The sequence below is a fragment of the Monodelphis domestica genome, chromosome 2 (genome assembly GCF_027887165.1).
Source record: "Monodelphis domestica isolate mMonDom1 chromosome 2, mMonDom1.pri, whole genome shotgun sequence".
In the NCBI taxonomy this organism is placed as follows: Eukaryota; Metazoa; Chordata; class Mammalia; order Didelphimorphia; family Didelphidae; genus Monodelphis; species Monodelphis domestica.
The window spans coordinates 197,785,977-197,809,649 of record NC_077228.1 but is presented as its reverse complement, the minus strand read 5'-3'; the positions used below and the strand labels follow the sequence as shown (position 1 = coordinate 197,809,649).

Here is a 23,673-nt window from a genome sequence, read left to right as displayed (position 1 = left end):
GAATCTTGCCTCTATTGCTGGCTCTGTGCTTGAAATTCTGGTCTATAGCTATACAATAATATTAATAGCTTTGCTCTTTGTGGTGGCAAAAAAATTGGAAAATGAGGGGATGCCCTTCAATTGGGGAATGGCTGAACAAATTGTGGTATATGTTGGTGATAGAATACTATTGTACTCAAAGGAATAATAAAGTAGAAGAATTCCATGGGAACTGGAAAGACTTCCAAGAATTACAGAGTGAAAGGAGCAGAACCAGGAGAACATTGTACACAGAGACCAATACACTGTGGTACAATCGAAGGTAATAGACCTCTCTACTAGCAGCAATGCAATGATCCAGGACAATTCTGAGGGACTTATGAGAAAGGACACTATCCACATTCAGAGAAAGAACTGTGGGAGCAGAAACACAGAAGAAAAACAACTGCTTGATTACATGGGTCGATGGGGATATGATTGGGAATGTAGACTCTGGATGAACATCCTAATGCAAACATCAACAACATGGAAATAGGTTTTGATCAAGGACACACGTAATATCCAGTGGAATTGCTGGTGGACTACAGGAAGGGGTGAGGGGAGGGGAGGGAGGGAAAGAATATGATTTTTGTAACCAAGGAATAATGTTCTAAATTGACTAAATAAAAATTTCAAACAAAAACAAACAAACAAAAAAGAAATTCTGCTCTATATCTCCTAGTCTGTACAATGGAAGGAATGACCTATCTCTTTAGGTGGTCCTAAGAAAGTGTTTTGAAAACCTTAAAGCAGGGGCAGCTAGGTAGCACAATGAATAGGTTTGGAGTCTGGAGGAACTGGGTTCAAATTTGACCCCAGATACTTTCTAGCTGTGTGACTCTGGGCAAGTTACTTAACTCAGAGGGGGGGAAATCAGTTATTGAACTGTGATTTATGGCTTTTTAGTCCAGAGTCTGCAGAAGGTGAAAAGGATAAGAGAGAAGAGAACCCAATTAAGGTTGGAAAAACATTTAGAGAAATGGAATAAAGACAGGGAACACACCTGCCTCACTGGAGTAGGGTAGCAGAGAACATTAAGTGTGACCCTCTAAGATGGTTGAGGATGTTATTGTGTATAGCAGCAGCAAAGTCAGAAAGATCCTCGGACACTTCTTAGCTATGTGACTGAGGGCAAGTCACTTCATCCTGTTTGTCTCAGTTTCCTAGGATCTGTCAAATGAGCTGGAGAAGGAAATGGCAAACCATCCCAATATCTTTCCCAAGAAAATCCCAAACCAGAGTCATGAAGAATTCACACGACTGAACAGTCTTGCTCCCCATCCGAACCACAGGAGAATCTGTTCTTTGAGACCTTCCTGTCCCCCACCACACACTATCACCACAAGGAGATCCCAATCCTAACTCAGTCCTTTCCAAATCCTGCTTAGCTGTAACCTAATTTGAGAGAAAGGATAAAATGTCTTGAAGGTTCTTGTGGGGGAGCCTGGCCTAAGGTTCCCAACATTCTCCCGAGAAGTCATGGGTCACACTTGGGGCTACACTGGAAGGGGGAGGGAATGGTGGCAGCAGAAACAGTGCAAAGAGGACTATGTCTGCTTGAAGCAAGGGGAGGCTCCTTAGCTGGCCATTCACTAGGTGTCCCGAGCCCTTACATATTCCCCAAATTTGTACCTCAAAGGGGTATGAGGTCTCCCATTCACTTCCCTTGTCCCCCTAACCACACTAAAATAGAAGTGGGAGGGCAAAATACTGCTCTGAGAGAGAAAGACACCCTGCCCCAAATCAGCGCTGGGTTTCTGGTCTTAACCCCAGTCTCCTGTCCTATGGAGTGTGGAACACCTCAGCTTCCGCTCCCCGGACTGGTGCTCACCCCCCACCCCACCACCCCACCCCCGCAATCTCCGTTTATTTGCTTCCCCATCAGTCTCTTCCCTCTACTCTGGAGAGTTGGGGACTCGTTCGGTCTCCCAACACGCCCACCCGCCCACATTCACACGTACTCAGATTTCTCTGGAGGACTTCAGGTGTAGGTACAGGACTGGCTTATTGCTGCTAATGCCTGAGTGCCTGTGCCCGTGTGCTCCCTTATCAACTCACAGAGTCACAGAACCAGGACGTGTCTGGACTAAAAAGAACCCCAACAAATCTAGTCGCACCCCCTCTTTGGAGAAACCTAGAGCCGCGGGTGGCGGAAAAACCTTACGTTCTCACTCCCCCCCCCCACATACCCTTACGCTCCCTCCAGAGCCAGGATGCTCCTAAATGCATTCATCTGCCAGCATGTTTGCACATGCATGTAGCCAACCAGAAGCGCATACACACACACACTCACACACACCTGCGTGCCCTCTTGCACGCCCCAAACAGCTCTTAGCCCTCCTTCCAGGGACCCCCTCCCCACCTGCCCCCGGCCATGCCAACTTTATCCCCTGCTCCTACCTGCTCCTGGATCTGGGCTCAGTCCGCCCGCTGCCTCCCTCAGCACCGCAAGCAGGAGCCACAGATCCCCCCTCATGGTGGAGTTTGGGGGCCTGGGGCCCCAGGACCTTGGCCCCCCAGCCCCTGGGACCCGGCCGGGACAAGGGAGGAAGGGAAGGAGGGGATGGACGGGCAGAAGGTAGAGGAAGGGGCGCCTGCTGCGATGTCCCCTTCCCGGGCGAGGAGCAAGAGGACGGACGGACTGAGAGAGGGCCGGCCGGCCAGGAGCCTGCCTGCTGTGAGCTGGGAGCGAGGGAGCAAAGCGGCAAGGGAGCCCAGGAGGGAGGGAGAGCCGCGGCAGCTGGGAACCAGGGGGGAGGGGGGCGGAAAGCGGGGCGGGGGAGGGGGGCGGAGGAGGAGCTCCGGCCTGCCCACCCTCCCGTCTGCAGGGAGTCGGACTGCTGCTGGCAAAGGGGCCAAGAACCCGCGTGTGGCGTGCCCTCTCGTGGCCTCCCCGGAGACGCCTCCGACAGCCGCGGGCTGGGTCGGGGCCAAACGGCCCACTCCCACCGTGTTAATGGGAGCAGCACCTACCCTCTCCTGTTTCTATTGCTCTTAAATGAGTTAAGAACTAAAGATGTCGGAGGTATGCTCATACCCATTTTACAGATGAGAAAACTGAAACTCCTAGAGCAGCACTTTAGTGCAGAAGATGCGGGCCTGGATTCGAATGCTGTCTACATCTTACAAGCGGTGTGACCTTGAGGAAATCGCATCTCTGGCTATTAGTTTCATCAGTAAAATGAAGGGAATTCTCCATCTATAGTCCTTTCCTAGTGCTTGCCTATAGTCATAGAATTAATGGCACCAGCATCAGCTCTTCCCGAACTGTAGGGGTAACTGTAGGTTTTCTCTAGTCCCAAGTTTAAAATGTTGTAGCTAATACATCCCCTTTGGTCAGCATGGCTTAGTGCCTTCTCTCAAAAATTATCTCCCAGCTATAGAATAAATATCTTACTTATATATGTGTAAATACATTTATGCATATAGGTAGTTGCTAGCATGTTCTCTTCCAATTTTTATAACGTAAACTCCTTGAGAGCAAGGACTTTTTACCTTTTTTCTCCAATCTCCAGGGCTTAGCTGAGTGCCTGAACCATATGAGGCACTTAAAAAATGCTTGCTGAGTTATTTTTTCAATGTTGTCATCGTTAGATTATATTATCTATTTTTACTTAATTTTCCTTTTTCAATTAACAAGCATTTATTTTCTCTCCCTTCCTCCACTGAAGGACAACAAAAAAGATTTAAAAATCAAACTATCCTAACAAATATTTGTAGTCTTGGAGAAGCAAATTCCCTCCTTGGCCATGTCCAAAAATGTATGTCATTCTATATTTTGGGGCCATTGCCTCTCAGGAGTCAAGTAGCTGTGTCACCCACATCCCACATCTTCCATCCTCGGGACTCCTGGTTTGCTGAATGACTTTGTAACCATTCACACACACACTTCTCTGAGGGGAAACTGAGGCAGGAGGAGAGAGGAGCCCTGAATGCTCCTATTTTACCCTTCCTTTTAGCCCTAGATAATCTCTAAATTAAGAGGTAGTTCCCTGTAATTCTCTCCTTGCCTTTGAGGTCTTCCTATGCTACCCCGTCTCTCTAGCCAAAACAGACTTCTGGTCTGGTTCTGTTCCCTTTGAAATATCATTCAGGGTGTCTGCTACCCAGGGTCCTCTCTTGGGCCACCTGACTAGCAGGCCAATAGGAGACAGAACAATATGAGTAAGGGGGAATGGTGGTGATGAGAAAACCGTGATTACAAATAATCCGGGAAAGCTCCCTCCCCCAGAAAGTCACAACTAGTCAAAATGCTGACTTCCCTTGCCTGAACTCTGGGAAGTTGGGGTCAGCAAAGTCTATTTTAAGTTCTGACCCAATATCCGAGGCAGAAACCAGAGAGAGAGAGAGAAGGTGATCTTTCTATATTCCTTCTTTCCCTGATCTCCCCTCCCCTCCCCACCTGTCACTACCTTATAATAATCTCTAGCGATAAATCATCTTTTTTTATTTTTTCCCCTTTCAGGACAAGAGTAAAAATATCCACAATTTAGGAGACTTAATAGACAGCAGGGAATCAGGTCAGGACACTTAGGTGCCTCTTTCTTTCCCCCGGCCTACTTAAAAGTCAGGAAGAAGGAAGTGGGGGTGGCATTGGGTGCTAAATACCATCCTCACTCAGGACAGGAGGAAGTTGTATGGGGAGACAGTGTGGAGAAGGAGGGAGAAGGTACAAGGGGCAAAGGAGTATGGGAAGAGAGAGACTGGGTATGTATGGAGAGGCAGAGAGGCTTAATTTGCATTAACGAATCTGGGAGGCACTGAGAAAAGGAGGGGCTTGGTTGGAGAGTTACCTAGTAGGGATCGAGATTTCCTCGGGAATTTAAAAAGCAGATGTCAATTAACCTCTGCTTCCTGAGCTTCCTCCCAGACCCTATATCGTCTCTTTCCTTTGCTCCAACCCAATTCTCTGTTTCTAGCACTCACGGTACTGTAGTCTAACTCTTCCAAAAAGCCTTTCCTGACTCCCCTAGTTATTGTATCATCCTGAGCACTATGGTTGTTGCAGATATGCTTGTTAACTTGTATGTATCCCATTAGTAGATTGTAAACTCCCTGCGGACAGGGACTCACATTTTCCTTGTCTCCAGTTCCTAACGCAGTGCCTTTGCGCATACTAGACATTTATCAAATAAATGCTGACTGATCGATTGATTCCAGCTCCAGAGTCCTCGTGTGCTTCTTGCCCTGGCACAAGCATGTTCCCATAGTCTCCCACTGGCCTGGCAGGGGCTGTAATTGCCATCTCCCAAATAAATCCCCTCTCTGAGGGGTGGCGCTGGGGATCCGCCTGGAGCACCTTTGCAACACGGCCTCCTGCTGCCCCCTAGTGACTACCCGGGAGGAAGCCCCAGCGCCTCCAGGAGAGCTAGTTCTTGATTTGCCCTGTTTGGCCCGGAGGTCACTTTCTGGGACCTGACGCAGACCCTGCGCCCGGCAGTCAATCATTCTTCAGCCCGAGGCCCCTTTTCGCTTTCCCCAACGAGAGGAGGGGGCTTGAGGTGGAATCTCCGAGGACGGAATCTAAGCTTTGGCCCCGTGGGTCCTAGTAGGTTACACCTCAGCTGCTTGGCGGGAAGGGGTAATCTGGCCCGGAAAGCCTCGGTGGATCCTGCATCCAGGAACAAGAGGGAATCATGTGCAAATTTTAAGACCCCCTCCAACGTCCCTCCTCCTTTCTCTCCACCTCCTCGAGCTTCTAAGTGAAAAGGAGGCGGAAGTCAATCTTAAAACACTTAACAGAAAGAGGAGAGTAGGTGGTCAAACTTTCGTTGTAGAGAATCTCGTCTCTCACGACCGCTAAACTTAGGGAGCTAAATTTTAAAAGGATGTTAAATTAAAGAAGGGGGCACCCGGATTTGAACCGGGGACCTCTTGATCTGCAGTCAAATGCTCTACCACTGAGCTATACCCCCTCTGCCGGAAGAAAGTGGCGTAAAGAGAACTCTTAGAGTCTATTCCCGCGCAGGCGCCATAGGTATTTTTGCTTAGAAATGGCGTTGTGTTGATATGTATCTTTACAAAGTAAGAAAATACCGTGCGATAGTTACGAACTGCGGATACGGGCAGAAGAGTGAGAATCACAACCCTCAAGAAACTTACATTTTACTAGTAGAATACAATAAATTCATGTAAATATAAGATATGGGGGAAAAGTTGTTTGCAGAACCTGAGAGCTCAGAATTTCTATTGCTGATTTTGGAAAAATGCCTATTGAGAAGGAGCCCCCTTCCTTCAGAATCTAAAAGCAAGAGGCTTGCTACTCTTAGGCCCTTTTGCGGGGAACACGTCCTGGGGAACCCTGGGGAGTGGGGTTGGGGTGGGGGGCTCCTTACAAGAAAAAGACACCCGCCCACACCAAGTGTTCTTCCTCTCACATTCCAAGGGTGGCTCGTGTTCTCCAAGGCTCTTTCCTAGTCTTGCCCCCATTTCCCCATTGGTGCTCGTGCTTCTCTGTCCCTGAGGCCCCCAGGAACAAAGCCCTTCCCTCAGCTTAGGGATGGTTACCCCAACGCCACGAGAACACCATTGAACTCTGCAAGAGAGGCCTTTTATCAGAAAGGTTCTGGTTCTTAGAACTAAGGTTCAGTCCAATACAAACAAGAGCCAATTCCTAACCTCAAACCTCCTTCTCTACAAGGGTTGGGGAGATGGAAGCGACTTTTTAAAATCAAGACTAAAACAACCTCCCAGGGGGCACCCGGATTTGAACCGGGGACCTCTTGATCTGCAGTCAAATGCTCTACCACTGAGCTATACCCCCACGCTCAAGTTTCCTCTCCTTAGGTATTTACCTTTGTAACTCCCCCCTCCCCTGGGCATTGTCATTTACAAAGGGCGTAGTCACTAACAACTACAACTGGTTAGTAAGGGTTAGGAGAAACTGATTCTATCCAACCACGCTGCGGGGGTGGGTGGGTAAAAAAGGATAGATGGAGAAAAACAGAATTAAGAGCAACCAATTGAGATACCAAAAACTCACCTAGTAGTTATTTACTATCACTAGTGGTTTAGTAAGGTTTAGGAGGAACCAATTCTCCCAACCACACTTGGTAGGGAAAAAAAGGTAGATGGAGAAAAACAGAAATTTAATATAAGAGAGACCAATTTAGATACCAAAACTCATTCACAAATTCACTGCAGAACCACCTACCTGGGACGGGGGGGGGGGGTGGGGGGGGTGGTGGAGTGGATTGCATACCAAGAAAAGGCTTGATAGGGAACCCCAGGTCAGCCCTATCTCAGTTCTCTGACATTAATACTTCCCTTTGTGGAATGGGGACTGAGAACCCCTCACCCTCAGAGGTTCTTTGGGTGCCAATGCCACTTAGGGACAGTCCCTGCCCCTGTCTTACTTCCTATTCTGTCTAGACCTGTGGGTGTTTTCTGTCTGAGTCCAAACACCAGAGACCCCTCATCCTTCAGGGATGAGACAAGCTCAAACCAAACTAGCTTCCTCCTACCTCTTCCCAATGCCCCCCAGCTTGTCTCCTAGGGTAGACTCTGAGCCCAAACTTCCAAGCAGCATCCCCTCAGCTGCCAAGCCTTGCCAAGCTGGCACAAACTTGGAGAATCACTACAATAAGCCTAATAATAAGTACTGTTTATTTTTCTCTATCCCTTTAAAGTTTACACATCTAGGCAGACATCCAAGCCCTTTGTTACAGATAACTATCTAACTTAAAGTTAGATACTCCCAAGCTTCTCTCTGACATTACTATAAATGAATTGGAGCCAGCAAAAAAAAAAAAGCAAACCAATGAGTCAAAGTTATTGTTCTCTACCTACCTAGCTACATTCCTGTCTTTATTGTATCTAGTTGGCAGCAGCTGAATTTTTTCAGGCCAGAATTTTACACAGTGAACTTCACAAAATCCCTGGGAAGATTGTCTCTTTTTGTATCCTCAGAATTTAGCACAATGTCTGGCATGTCCTAAAGGCTTAATAAATGCTTATTGACTGACATTGGTAGGGCAGGTGTTATAATCCTATTTTACAGATAAAAACACTGAAATTCAATGAGTGACTTGCCCAAGGTCAAAGTCAGGCCCCAAATTCAGTTCTGCTAATATTACACTAAACTGAGAAGAGCCAGTGACCAGCCTAAATAAAGATTGGCAAGCAATCCTAGTCTATCCTGCCCCTTTTGTTATCTAAAGCTTGTCTCTTCAGGCCCAAAATGTAGAATCTACAGGCATCTCAGGCTGGAATGACTCTATTTCTCTCTTTTTTTTAATTCTTATTTTCTATCTTAGTAACATGTCTAAAACAGAATGACTAGGGGCAGGTAAACTGGGTTAAGTGACTTGCCCAGGGTCACACAGCTAGGAAGTATCTGAGGCCAGATTTGAATTTTAGGTTCTCCCAATTCTAGGCCTGGTTTTCTATCTACTGTGCCACCTAGCTACCTCCCTGGAATGCATCTTGTTCAAAAAATCTAGGAAAAAGCAGGGGTATGATTTGAGGAAGCAGATACATTATCCTCAGATATTTTTTTCCCTTGTGTTTTTTTAACAGCTTAGGTCTATCTGGATGTAAAGGCAAACATTCATTTGACAGAAATACTGGTGAATATTTATAAAGACCCAGTTGCTCCTCTGGAGATTGTATGTTCAAGAATGATTAATCTGTGTAATAAACTGATTAACACAGTCCAAATATATATATACATATGATGTATATGTATATATATTAATATTTATGTATTCATATTTGTACATGTTTGCATAAGTTTATGTTTAATTCTCAACACAATTTTTAAAAATTATTATAAAAAGATGGACATATTAGACACTGAAAAGGCTTAGGTGGGAATGGGAATCGAGTGAGATGAAAGGAGACAGAAAATAAAAGGTTGAGATTGGAAGGAGAATGGTAGACATGGAAGGAAGGGATTAGAATATAAAGAACACACCTTTTACCAAGACTGCCCTGACCTATCTTCCTGACTGACTGAAATCTCCCATAGACTGGACAAAAGATGAATAAACAAAAGAAACCCAAGAAAAGTCTTTATTATATGCTTCCTATATTCAAAACACTGTGCCAAGTGCTAGTGGTAAAAGATGAAGGTAGGGAGAATCCAGAAGGTAAGGAAGAGGTCCAGTAGAACCTTTGCCTGCCCCTTTAACCTCATCCTTTTCTTCTTTTCTTCCTAAAAGTGCATTATAGAGATTTTGGGGGTGGGGGGGTACTTAATTCTCATTCTCCACTTCCTTGCCTCTAGCACCTCTACCCTTGGCTTGCCCAGTGCCTCTGAGAAAGACACCTATTTCCCTTGGGGACAGAGATGTGGCTTCTTCTTCCTCTCTCCCAATGTCTCAGGATGGTCAGCCAAGCAATCGGACTGACAGCTGGCTGCAGGTCTACTGTCCAAAAGTCAGACTCTACTATCTGCCCCCAACACCTTCTTTGAAAAATGTAGAAAAATAAGTAATTTTGCTGTTTGTCTTCCACACTGTCCTTAGAAAAATGGAATGTTCAAACCTCTCTGTTTAACCCAAGGGCTCAAAGAAAGAGGGAAGCTGCTAACTAGACATCACTGGCAGTAACTTGAAATTTCATCCACTCTAGCCCTGCCAGGAACCTATAAGAACAATCAAAGGAGAGTGGTTAAATGCTGCCTCCCACCCCAATGATGGTGGTGATCTCAAAATGTCACATTAGCACTTGAGTTGGGCTAGGCTTCATCCACTAGGCCTGCTCCTCTCCCTGACACCAGCCTTGTTCTGGTTTGGGGCAGCCTGTCCCCCTGGCCATGTTCTTCTCCAACAGTACCAGAGAATCATCAGTGGGAGAGGGCTGGTGAGCATGTTAACATTACCCTCCCTCTCCCAGGGCTTTCCTAGCCCAATTTGTTGTTGTTCGGTCATTTTAGTCATGTCTGGCTCTTTGTGACACCATTTGAGGTTTTCTTGGCAAAGACACGGGAGTGACTTGCCATTTCTTTCAGTGGCTCATTTTACAGATGAGGAAATCAAGGTAGACAGGGTGAAATAACTTGCTCAGGGTCACACAGCTAGTAAGTGTCTGAGACCAGACTGAAATTCAGGAAGATGAATCTTCCTGATTCCAAGCCTGGCATTCAATCCACTGTACCACCTAACTGTCCTCTACACTCCAATAGGGAGGGCAATTTTCAAGCCAATGAAGCATATCAGGGTGCCTATATGGATTCCCTCCTGCCCAGGGGTGGGAGAGAAATGGTACAACCAGAAACGGGCTTGCCTCTTAACTGGCTTTCCTTTCTTTCCAACTTCTCCACTCTAAGTGTTTGTAACCCTACAGGTCTCATTTGAGAGTGGAGAGAAGAGGGAAGAGATTGTTCTAAGCAACAAGGTTGGGGTTCCCAGGTTCTTGGGGTTGCCCTCTTCTCCATCTTAGCTCACTGATCCCCTGTGAGGGGACAACAGATGTGTATGTGCCATGGATGGTCTTTGATAGAACTGAAGGTGAAGGAGTGGGAGATTTCTGAGGTAGTCGTTGAATCCTTCACATCCTGTTTGCTGACAAAGATGAGCATTGATGTATCCCAAAGATCCTAGCAGAGAAGCCCCTTTCTAAAAAGAGATCATTAATCCCCACCTACCTCCATTACCAATCATTTCCAACCCAGAGCCACCATTCATTTCCCATTCTCCCCTCCATATCCAAATTAGTCCAGGCTTCTCAAAATGTCCAAACTAGGAGACTGGAATATCCAAATGCCACTAAGATGAGCACTAAGAATGAAGCTGGGTGTGAGACTGGTGGCCTTATTGGCATCATTAGAAACAAAATGATGGCAACAGGCACCATTGCCACTTGGCTGAGATCAAGCAATACTTTTCAGGGATGACTGTTCTAGTAGGCAATGAACCCTGGGCCTAGGTCTACAGGGTCCCTGAGAGGAGGATAATGGCCTGGGCAAGGGGGTAGACCTCTCACTTCCCAAGAAAGCTCTTGGGCCAATTGGGCACTGTCATGTTCAATCTCAGCCACCCCTCTGCCTCACCCCTCATGAGCCAGTATTTTGTACAGCTTGTCCTGAGTCAATGGCAAACGTTCCCTGCTGTACTATCAAACTCTAGAATGATGAACTGGGGAGAAAAAAGGAGTTGTGGCTATATTGGGCTTTTCCTTGACCTACTTTTCCCCTGGGTCTCAACTTTGGTGATGCCTGGTGAGCCACTAGAGATGGAGAGAACATTGCCCTTGTGCCAGTCACTCAAAATATTCTAATCCCCATCGTTACAATTAAAATTATCCTGAGAGATTGATTTTGGGGTAAGAATATAAGTTTATTGATTATGTCAGGCTTATTGGTTAGGCTGATACCATAATGGATGAAGTGATAAAGGTCTCCATGACTTTCTTGGGATCGAGGACTACCTGGTCTGGGACAGATTGCTTAATAAATAGATTTTTGAGAGCTCATTATTCAGCCCCTCCCTTGACCATCCCAAGACATCTTTAATTGGTGATTAAATTAATTAAGAGGTGGTCTATCAACCTATCCACTCCTCCCATCCCCACAGGTAGACAGTCATGTAGACCAGAAAAGGACCCTTTTATCCATCTATTAATCAAATTCTGTTAAAAAGGAAGACATTCCTTGGGATTCCCAAGGACAAAGAAAATGCAAAAAGACTAGATGGCATTTCTGACCCAGATCCCATTCACAGAAATACATAGTAATTATCCCTAATATAGTATATGAAAAATAAATTTTTATACATACCATATTTATTTCCAACTTTTAAAATTGTCTTCTATAAATCAGGGGTGGGTATAGGTATGGTCTCTACCCAAGGGATACATTGGATAGTAGCATCTCAAAACCTTGTTCAAAGAAAACAGGAAAGCAGAGCTCCCAGAAATGAGGGGAAGATCCTACTTTGGACATCTGTCAAATGACTGGCAGAAAAAAGTGGGCAAAACAGCACCATAAGACTCCATGAATTGCCTCTCAGACTGCCCTCAAGTTGGATGTGATAGAGACAACTGAGCCAGCTATAGCACTCTTAGACCGGGGCCACTGAGGTCAGGACACAACATCAAAATATATTTTCATTTCATAAGTACGAGATGGGTGAGTTGTCATTAGGCAACAACTATAAAAAAGATATTAGTTTCTTAGTGGTTTATATCTCAGTATGAGTAAGCAATTCTATGCAGCAGTCAATTAAAAGCTAATTCAATATTAGCCTGCATTAAAAAGTCCAGGAGATGGGGACAGCTGGGTGTCTCAATGGATTGAGAGCCAGGCCTAGAGACAGGGGGTCCTAGGTTCAAAACTGGCCCCAGACTCTTCCCAGCTCGGTGACCCTGGACAAGTCCCCCATTGCCTAGTCGGTGCCACTCTTCTGCCTTGAAACCAATAGAAGGTAAGGGTTTAAAAAGAAAAAAAAAGACAGGGGAGAGGCACTTAGGTAGCTTAAATGGATAGAATGCTAGGCCTGGAGTCAGAAGGACCTGGGTTCAAATCTGCCCTCAGATACTTCCTAGCTGAATGATCCATGGCAAGTTACTTAATTACAATTGCCTAGCCATTACCCCTCTTTTGCCTTGGAACTGATAATAGTATTGATAGAAAAGAAAGGGAGGGAAAGAGAGGGAGGATAGCTAGATGGTACAGTAGATAGAATGCCTTGACCTGGATTCAGAAAGATTCATCTTCCTAAGTTCAAACCCATCTCAGATACTTACTAGCTGTGTGACCCCTAAGCAAGTCACTTAACCCTCTTTACTTCAGTGTCCTCACTTGGAAAGTGAGCTAGAAAAGGAAATAGCAAACTATTCCAGTTATCTTTTCTAAGAAAACTTCAGTCACTAAGAGTTGGACTCAACTGTGAAAAACAACTGAACAAGAAGGCAGTCTCTAAAATGAGAGAGGCTCCCTGAATAGTCGAGTCTGTTCCTTCTACCACATTTGAGGAACTCTCACTCTCAGGGTCAGGATTAACTGCATAGGTTCTCCAGGAAGAAAAGGGACTGAGGGGGGAATAGAGAAGGATTTTAAAATGTCTGAAGAACTCATGAAAGAGGGATTAAATTTCCTTTGCTTGGATCCAAATGACAGAAATAGTAATGATGGGTAGAACCTGCAATGAGGCAAATTCAGGCTTAATTTAAAGCAGCCCTCCCCCATCCTAACCATTAGGCATATCCAAAATATAGGCTCTCTTTGTCACATTAATCCGAAGTATAAGAAGCTGCCGCTGCCCCCTTAGAGTTGTTTTTCAGTCTTGTCCAACTCCTTGTGTTTTCCAGATAAGAAAACTGAGGCAAACAGGGTTCAGTAGCTTACCCAAGATCATACAGCTAGTAAGTGTCTGAGGTCAGATTTAAATCAGAAATGGTGTCTTCCTCCTTCAGATCAGGTATTTTATCTACTTTGCCAATTTAGCTGCCCCTATTCCTTAATGGTGTCTTCCTCCTTCAGATCAGGTATTTTATCTACTTTGCCAATTTAGCTGCCCCTATTCCTTAATGGTGTCTTCCTCCTTCAGATCAGGTATTTTATCTACTTTGCCAATTTAGCTGCCCCTATTCCTTGCTAGCTCTCTTCAACTTAAATCTAGATGTGTCAGGACAGTTATATAAAGGATTACTGGTCGGATAGAGGCTAGACCACATGACTTCTAGGGCTCTTTCCTCCTCTCTGATTCTGATGGGTACCCTCTTTGCTCCCAGAATGGGCAGAATGTCCTAGGGCTTGGGTACTTTGCTCCTTCCCCTGGGAAAGGAACAAAAAGGCAGATCTTTCCCTTTCCCATTCCTAACTTAGTCGTTTCCTGGGAGTGAAAAATACTCCTTTTGATGTCCCAGGGCCACCTCACCTCTGTGATGGAACAGTAGATTTTTCAGGCAGAACAGAGGCTCCTGGCCTCCAATGTCCCTCATCAAGAAATGAGTCTTGTGTAGCATGACCTTCTCCACACTGCTACACACAGTGGATGTATATACCACCTCATTCATCAGATTGGAGAGAAAAGAGGCCACGTTCCCTAACTGGCACCTGGATGCTCCCAAGACCCCTTTCTCCCTGCCTTGGTCATCTCTCTGGAGCCCCGGAAGCCTCTGTCCCTTTCCCACCCAACTTCCCACTGGATGCCATCCCTGGGGGTCCAGACTTAAGAGATGAAGGACAGCTGGTTAGGACAGACAATGTTGAGTTGCAGGGCAGAAGGTTCAAGAGGGCACTGGAGGTTTGCCAAAATGCCCCAAGCTTCTTCTCTTGCCCTCTAGGAAAGGCCACTCAACTGGTAGATAATGGTTGTTTTTCCTTCTTTGTTCATTCCTATAATGATCACTTCCTTCGCTGGGGGCAGAAGGGGAAGAATAAGATCAGGGCTGGGAGTCTGAAGATCTTGGGAACTGGGAAAATCCCTTCAATCCCCTCTAGAGTGGGCTCAACTTCCTCTGTCATCCAAAGACAAACTGGGTACCTCCATCCCCAAGAAACGTACCCCTCTACCCCCCAGCAGTCCTTTAGCAGTCCTTTAGTCCATAGCAGCAAGATCTTTTCTCTTCTACTTGCGCTTAGGAACTGAGACTCCTACGTTCCAACACGGTTATTATCCCTTTTCCATCTCCTGACCTTAAGCTTAGCTCTTGGGCCTCAGGGGAAGAAGGCTTTGGGTTCTGGGGAGCGAGAAGCCTTTAAAAGGGGGTGGGGTTTGGAAGTGTTCAGGGAAAGCTAAAATCACAAACGGAGGAAATCAGCCAGCAAGAACCCCACCTAAGCTCTCCCCGCCATCTGGGAAGGAAAGAGTTTGTTAATCTCGTTACCACCAGCCTGCAGTGGGGGGAGGGTGGGCCACACCAGGGCTAATGGGGAGAGCTAGGGTAGGAAGAAGGACTCGCATCCCGGACTGGAGCTGTGGATATAATGGATGCTGAGGCTTCGCGGCCCGAGACAAGGTATCAGAGGCCACGCCCCAAGAACCTAGCCTACGGCTGCCTCAGGGCTCGTTTAAGGCTAGAGGGGTGCCCCGCGGCTAGGGTGGGGAGGTGCTGCGGACCTGGCCTCGGATACCTTGTTTCGGTTACCTGCGTCAAGCAGTGGGAGGGGAAGAACCTGGAGGCACTGAGCTATCCATGCTTGCTGCAGGAGAGCTAAATCAGGAGTTGGTATTCCCCAGACGCTCCTTCCCACGTGTCCCGATCCGCGCTATGACCTCATAGAGACGTCTGTCCCTTGTCCTGATGTACGTCTGGGTTACGTGGTAACTCCTAGCTTGTGTCCGGCTGCGCTTAACACCCATTCTCTCCCCTCCCACGCTCACAAAACTATCTGAACATATCAGGGAGACCCTTCTTTTAAAGCCCTCGAACTGATTTCACGGACGGGTTTTGCCGAATTACGGTCATTACCGTAATTCCCATTTATGTGGACTTCGATGCGATTGCGTCTCACTCCCTCCGCTAATACTGATGCGAACCTATCTGCACCTTCTCATCTTTGCGTATAAACCTTCTGTAGGGGCAAACCAAAAGGGCTGGGTCATTTTGTAATGAATTATTTTTTTCCTCAGTTAGCAAGCACTTCCTTTTCCCCCCCATCTTCTACCCTATATAAAACCAAATTGGCATAGTTAAGAAAAACAAATTATCACACTAGTCGTGTAATCTCTAGGGAAGGTAATTGGATGGTTCAGTGGATCGAGAGCCTGACCTGTCCTGGATTCAAATTTGGACTTCGACACTCCCCAGCTGTGTGACCCTGGACAAGTCACTTAACCCCCATTGACTAGCCATAACTACTCTTCTGTCTTAGAATGGATAAACAAGTGGATAAGATGGAAGGTAAGGGCTGGGGGTTTTTTAAGTGTATGTCTCCTTCTGCACATTTTGTCCATCAGTTCTGTGTGTGAGGAAGTGGGAAGCATTCTTTATCACTAGTCCTCTAGAATTCTGCCCTTGTTTTGCACTAATTGTGTCTACTGAATGAGTTTTGATGTTTTAGGAATACTTTGAACACACTGTAGAATCTAAGTTCCTCGAGAGCAGGCATTGTATTATTTAGATGTTTGTATCTCCTCAACCTAGGCAATCAGGATTAAGTAATTTAGGGTCACAGCTAGGAAGTGTCTAAAACCAAATTTGAACCCCAGACCTCCTCTCTCTAAGCCTGGCTCTCAATCCATTGAGCGATCTAGCTGCCCCGCCCCCCCCCCAATGTTCTTAATGATTTTTACCCCACATCTTATAACTCTACTGAATGGGAAAGTTCCTCCTAATTCCGTGGCCAATTGTCTTTAAAGCGCTCCATTTACAAGGATCAAAGGACAAATCAGGAGTTTCTGGGTCACATCTCCTATAGAAAATTCTCACAGAAGATTCCATCAGTTGGGGACTGGGGTCTGGCGGAACAAATTGTGGTATATAAGGGTGATGGAATACTATTGTGCTATAAGAAACAATGAGCAGGATTATTTCTGGAAAAAACTGGAAAGATCCACATGAACTAATGCAGAATGAATCAAGGAAATCAAGGAGAACATTGTGCACAGTAACAGCAACATTGTGGCCTACTCAACTGTTAGAGACTTTGCTACTCTCAGCAATAGAATGATCCAGGACAATTCTGAGGGACTTGTGACAAAGAATATATTCACCTCCAGAGAAAGAACTGTTGGAGTCAGAATGCAGATTGAAGCACATAATTTTTCTATTCCAAAGCTATTTTATTTTCCCAATTATGTATAATAATAATTTTCAATATATGTTTTCCAAAATTGTAAGGTCCAAACTGTTGACCTCTTTCCCTTCCCTTCCCTCACTCAGAGACTGGTAAACAATATGATCTGGGCCATATTTGTATTATCATGCAAAACACACTTCCACATTGGTCATTGTTGTAAGAGCATACTCATACAAAAGCAAAACCCCAAGAGATAGTACAAAGCATACTATTTTCACATTAGTTTATTTATGTTTTTATTGGTGGGGACATTTATATGAGTATTCTTTCACCACAGTGACCAATGTGGAATTATATTTTGCATGATAATATATGCATAGTCCAGATCTAATTACTTATCATCTCTGAAAGGGAGGAGGCAAGGGAGGGAGGGAGGGAGGGAGGGAGGAAGGGAGATGATTCAGACCTTAAAATTTCAGAAAATGTATATTACCTGTAATTGGTAAAATGAAACATCTTTTAACAAAAAAAAAAAGAAAATAGTATATTGAATTGATCAAACTTTTAAAAATAAAAGAGCAGTACAAAATAGATTTTTTCAATTTTACATATAATACTCTAACTTTTCTACTGTGAATATAGGACTATTGTTTAATTGCTATCTGTTAAGTTTATAATAAAATGATAATAAAAATTAATGAAGAAAAAAGTTCTCATAGAAAGGGGTCAAACAAATATCTAACTTCATGGGAAGTGCCCCAGAACAGCAATACTTCCACAATACATTCATTCGTTAAATATATTTTGAGCATGCAGTACAGGAAAAGCACTTTATGAGACACTGGTAGAGACATAGTGATAAGAAGAGAATTATGGGTCACATGAGAAACAAGATGGAAGACTAGACACATTTTCTCTGATCCCTATAAATTCTCAAATCTTTCCAAAACAGAAATTATATACCAAAGATAAAGCAACTTTAGCTGAATCCAAGGTCTAAAATATCCAGAATCCAAGATAATGTTCAAACCAACCAACCCTGTGAGCCAACCTTGAACATCATGACTAAACATCCCTAAATTACTTCCTATACTACTAGCAACAAGGCTATACTATTAGCAGACCCAACAACCAAACCTATGGGTTTGTTTACAACAAAACCCAACCCTACATCCTTGTCCCCTCTCCCTCTTTTCCAGAGCCCATGGAGACCCTGGTTCCAGGCTGTAGAATTCTGTCTCGGCAGTAGCAGACAATCACAAGCCCATAGAACCAGAACTGCAAAGCTCTGAACTGTAGGTGCCAGTGCTAGATGGTCAAGCTCATAGCACCAGTAGGATAGCTCCCTGTGCTGCTGGTGTCTGACTAGAGAAAGAAAAATAGAGGGAGTGAGACAGAGCAGGACAGGACATAGGCTACTGAATCACAAATTGCCCAACATGTGAGGAAGCTGAGACAGTTTGAGATCCAGTCCCAAAGGAAACACCATTATCAGGAGAATTCAGAGAGTAATGAAAAGACTAAAGTTACCAAAGATCTCAGGAAGAAGAAAACTCTAAGACCTTGAACAAAACCAAATAAATCAATAGGGAAATCAAAAGGAATTATGGCCTTCAGATCTAGAAATGTTTTGGCATCTATGAATAAATAATGCAAAACAAAAGGAAAAAAAATCCTAACACTAGAGGAAACAAAGCATACTGTTCCTGAGTGGTTCAAAAGAGAAATGACAATTTTAAAAATTAACAAACAGAACTAGTTGAGGAAGGAGAGGGGAAAAAGGGAGAGGTGAAAAACTATATTACAAGATAAAAGCATGTGAGAAAAAGGAACTAATAAGTAAAATCCCAAAGAGAAAAATATAACAAGTGAGAAGATGGAATCAGGAGTGAGAAGAAGAAAGCCAGGGGGAATATGGCCAATTTAGAAATGACTAAGGGAAGTAAAAGAAGGTACATGGTACTATGTTGGTAGCAGAGGAAGGGGAAAATTCATAACTTGGAGAAAAAAAGCAAAATTAATGACAAAGTGAGAAAAATATAAACCTTACTCTCATAAGTTAAATAATAAATGGACTAAACAACCCAATAAAATGAAAAAGAGTGTCAGATTGGATAAAAAAATAACTGGCAAGATGTTGCTAACATGAAATACATTTTAAAAACAAAAACATAGAAATTAAAACAGGGTACAGAGTGAAAGGAGCAGAATCAGGAGAATATTATACACAGAGACTGGTACTCTGTGGTACAATTGAATGTAATGGACTCTACTAGCAATAATGCAATGCTCCAGGACAATTCTAAGGGACTTATGAGAAAGAACACTATTCACATGCAGAGAAAGAACTGTGGAAGTAGAAACACAGAAGAAAAACAATTGTTTGATCACATGGGTTGATGGGAATATGACTGGGGATGTAGTCTCTAAGTGATCACCCTAATGCAAATGTTAATAATATGGAAATCGGTCTTGATCAATGACACAAGTAAAGCCCAGTGAAATTGCCCATCTGCTACAGGGGTTAGGGGAAGGAAGAAAGGGAGAAAGAACATGAATCATGTAACCATGGAAAAATATTCTAAATTAATCAATTAAATAAAAAATTTCAATTAAAAAAAACTGAGGGGATAGAATTCATTTTTACTACGTATCAGGTGAATCCAAAAAGACAGGAGTTGTAATTATTACATGATTAAAAATAAGGTAAAAAATCAAATTTGCAAAATAGCAAGTGATCAAGAAGAAATTATAACAAAACCAGAAGAAATAAAAAAGAATAAAAGAACAAATAGGGATAAACAAGGAAACTACATTATGCTGAAATAAATAATAGATAATAAACTAAATAATATATTATTAAATAATAAATAAATCTATAAGCTCTACATGCCTTAGCTTCAAAATTCATAAAGGAAACATTATCTGAGCTATAGGAAGATATAGAGACTACTAACACAACAGTGACAGAAAACTTCACTATCCCTTCAATATCTCAATTTGGGATAAATCTAACAATAAGTGAGGGAAAATATAGAACAAAACAAATTGCTGGAGAAATTAAAGTTAAAAGATATATAGGGGGAAGCTGATTGAGAGCAAGGCTTAGAGACAGGAAATCCTAGGTTCAAATGTGGCCTCAGACACTTTCCAGCTGTGTGACCCTGGGCAAGTCACTTGACCCCCATTGCCTAGTCCTTACTACTTTTCTGCCTGGGAACCAATACACAGTATTGAAGGTAAAAGTTAAAAAAAAAAAAAGATATATAATATTTGCTAAGAGGGACTACAAAAGAAAATATATATTTCTTAGTACCAAATGGAACTTTTACACAAATTGACAATGTACTAAGGCAAAAAAAGATATTGCAAACAAATGTGAAAAGGCAGGAATAGTTAATATACTCTTTACTGACTATAATACAATAAAAATAGTCATTGGTTCAAAGACCCCAAATAAAAGATACAGACCCACATGGAGACTTAATAATGAAATCATAAATAATGAATGGGTCAAAGAAAAAATCATGGAAATAATAACTATGAAAATGATCATGTTGAAACTAAATACCAAAATTTTTGAGATGCTAAAGCAGCCCTCAGGGAAAAATGAGATCCCCCACAAACAATGATACAACTGAAAAAGAGGGAATTAATGAAGTAAATATACATGTTAAAAAATTAAAGTCAACAAGTAAACAAACAAAACTAAAATAATCACTAAAGAAGATATGTTAAAAATTAGAGGATGAATAGATAAATTGGAAATAAAATCCCCCATAGAAATGATAAAAAAACTAAAAATTGGCTCTTTGAAAAGACTAATGAAATTTATAAAGCTCTAGCTAATATGATTTTTAAAAAAAAAGGTGGTAAAAAATCAAATTGACAAAATAGCAAGTGATTAAGGAGAAATTTTAACAAAACCAGAAGAAATAAAAAGAATAATAGAACATGTTATCCCCAGTTATATGCTAACAGCACTGAGGACACAAAAGAAATAGAGAAATATCTGCAAAAATACAAAATACGCAAGCTATTAGAAAACCAGAGAGATTATAAATAAATCAACGACAGGAAAGGAAATAGACGTAACTGTAAAGGAACTAATAAAAAAAATAACCTCTGGTCTTGATTTATTCACAGGATAATTCTATCAAGCTTTTAAAGAACAATTACCCATACCTCACAAATTATTCTCAAAAATTGAGGAAGAAATCACTATACAGGAATCATTTTATAAGGCAAATATAATCCTAATGCTCAGACCAAGGAAAAAACAGAGAAAGAAAACTATAGGCCAAAATTTTACACAAAAACCTGTCACACAGACTATAACATTTTATCCAAGAAATCATTGATTATGACCAAGTGCGATTTATGCCAGAGGTTCAAGGATGATTCAACATTAGGAAAACAATAATCAATCATATTAAAAAACCAAAATATCCAAAACCACAGTATCATTACAACAAATATAGAAAAAGACCGCCCCAAAGTACAACACTCTTTTATGCTAAAAATTTAATAGTATAGATGTAGAGGGACCTTTAAAAAATGTCATCTAAATAAGCACCCTAATGCAAATACCAACAACAAGGAAATGGGTTCAGAGCAAGGACACATGTGATACCCAGACAAATCACGCTTCAGCTATGGGAGGGGTGGGGGAAAGGGGGGAGGGGGAGGAAAAGAAAATGATCTGTTTCCAATGAATAATGTATGAAAATGACCAAATAAAATAATGTTTCAAAAACTAAATAAATAAAATTTAAAAATAAAAATAAAAATGTCATAAAAACTCTTTATCTAAACCAAAAGCAAGCATCATATGTAATAGGAATATAGTAGAACCTTTTCCAATAAAGATGTAAGACTCTTCGTGGTCACCATAAACTGTTATATTTAAAATAGTTAAAGCCATAAACTGTGGCAGTTAAAAGAGTTGGGGTCATAAACTGTAAGAATTAAAGTAGTGGAAGACTATAAATTGTGATAGATATAAGAGTGGGTGAGTAAATTTGTGACCACAGAAAATATGTTTCACTACAGTGTCTTGGTTTTAAATCAAATATAAGGTGGTCACCAGGGAATATTCCCAATTATGAATATACCCAAGTCAACTGAGTTTTATAGAGAATTTAATTAATAATACAATGAGGAATTAAAGAAAAGAGAGAAAGAGAGAAAAAGGAAATAAGTATGAAGGGCTTTAAGCCAACATGGCCTAGACCTGAGTCTTAAGAGAGAGAGATCAGTCAGTTGAGTCTCCTCAGAGAGAGTTCCAGCCAGAGTCCTCCTCAAAGAGCCTTCCAGCCAGAGACTGTTTCAAAGGGCCTCTCTCAAGAGCCTCCAGAGGGACAGAGTCCCCTCAGAGGAGCTCCAGTGAGACCTCCTTAGAGATTGTCCTCCAAGAGCTTCCCTTCTCCAGAGCCTCTCCTCAAGTGATCCTCCAAAAGGATTTTTTTCAAGCGATCTGCTTTTTCTTATATAGGGGGTTTTCTCCTATGTCACCTCCCCTAAGTTCTTCCATCTACCAATCACAGTAGACATTTTCCAAGGGACAGCCCATTCTGAATTCACTGCTGGGTCGACTAATCCCTTTAGTAAGTTTGAACCAAAAAAACTTCAGAATAAGTTTTCACCTCTTTGCTCCTGGCAAGTTTACAAGTTGCCTGACCTTTAATAGGTACTTAGCACCCCATTGTATTAATTCTAAAAATAGGCATGGCTTAAAGAACTTTTTGCCTCATTATAAGTATGGGTTAAAGTACTTTCATTGTTTAGCAAGGAGTTCTCTCCCCCAAAGCAGTCCCAAGTATGGGTGGAGCAGAGGTCCTCCCATTTCTGATCCAAGTAGAGTTCTCACTGTCAAAATGTGGAATGTTCCCAGTAGGGAATTGTTCCAATTGAGAATTCCCCAATGTGGAAATTTTTAACATTCACAAGTCTGAGAAATTTCAAGATTCACAATCCCCCCTGATGATCATTGGAAGACTAGTCTCCCCATTGATCTTTTAACGTAATCATTTTGTAATCCTAAATGCACTTCTAACTATAGATATACACAATATTCAATTTTCTAAGAAAAATTAGAATAGCGAGGGAGGAAATAGAAAAGAAAAGAAAGCTAGGCGCATTGACAGAAAGCCAAATTAGGGGCAGTCCATTTTGGCATAAATGTGTACATTTACAATAAATGTTCAATCAAAGTTCAGTTCAATCAATAATATCCAAAGTTCATTCTTGATCTTCTTGATGAAGTATAGGTTTTCTGCATCTTTCTGCAACAATCCATTCTCTGGATTTAGGAGTTTCAAGCTTCTTTCTTGAAGATATTTTCTCGAACAAAATTCAAAGTCTTGGATATTTATAACAATACAATCTCAAACAAAAAAATTCAAAAATTCTTAGATTTTAAATTAAAATACAATCCCCCCTGAAGTAGGTGCTAAAAAACATCCAGTTCAACTCAGAATGTAATGTTGAGTTATGGGGGTGTATGAGTCAATTATCAAAAGAAGAGAAAAAATAATCAAAAACATAAGAAAAAAAATTTCAAAATAGGCCCTTGTATAGGTCCAATTTAAAGTAATTTCTATCCCACAAGTCTGTAGGACAGAATGCAGTAGTATTTCACTTAGCCATTCGTACCCAAGACTACAGGAAGTTGCCATAATATAAGAAGGAAAAATCTAGAATTCTATTTTGATAGGGAAGCGTCATTCCTTCATCTGACTTTTTTGTCATTCTCAGGGATATAGGGTGCCAGCATGATAGTCAAACTTTGTACTTGTATGAGTACTTCACAGAGAGTTTAGATACAAGGAAGTCCTACGACTTAACGTATGTCAAGCGTCGCAACCTCGAGTCTCACATTAGTATTTCCTGTGTGCTCTTTTTGGCACTTTTCAGGTTAAGTCTGTGCTCCTTGTTTTTTATCCCTTTTTTCTGGAGTCATATACAAACATTAATCACAGTCCTATAATATTTTATCAATAAATGGCAGGTTCCCATAGTTTAAAGCT

The 23,673-nt window shown here is 42.4% G+C and overlaps 1 protein-coding gene and 2 non-coding genes across 3 annotated transcripts in view; all 3 read right to left on the bottom strand.

Annotated features, from left to right (window-relative positions):
* PLXDC1 (plexin domain containing 1) overlaps positions 1–3,023 on the bottom strand; it is a 106,773-nt gene extending 103,750 nt beyond the window's left edge. The window contains exon 1 of the mRNA XM_056816796.1: positions 2,419–3,023. Within this exon, the coding sequence (XP_056672774.1) occupies positions 2,419–2,494 (76 nt within the window). The 5' untranslated portion in view covers positions 2,495–3,023. The remainder of the gene's footprint in view (positions 1–2,418) is intronic.
* A 2,838-nt stretch (positions 3,024–5,861) lies between these two features.
* Positions 5,862–5,933, bottom strand: TRNAC-GCA (transfer RNA cysteine (anticodon GCA)). Its single transcript has one exon. It is a non-coding gene; the product is annotated as a tRNA-Cys (tRNA).
* Positions 5,934–6,709: 776 nt separating this feature from the next.
* Positions 6,710–6,781, bottom strand: TRNAC-GCA (transfer RNA cysteine (anticodon GCA)). Its single transcript has one exon. It is a non-coding gene; the product is annotated as a tRNA-Cys (tRNA).
* Positions 6,782–23,673: the final 16,892 nt, after the last annotated feature.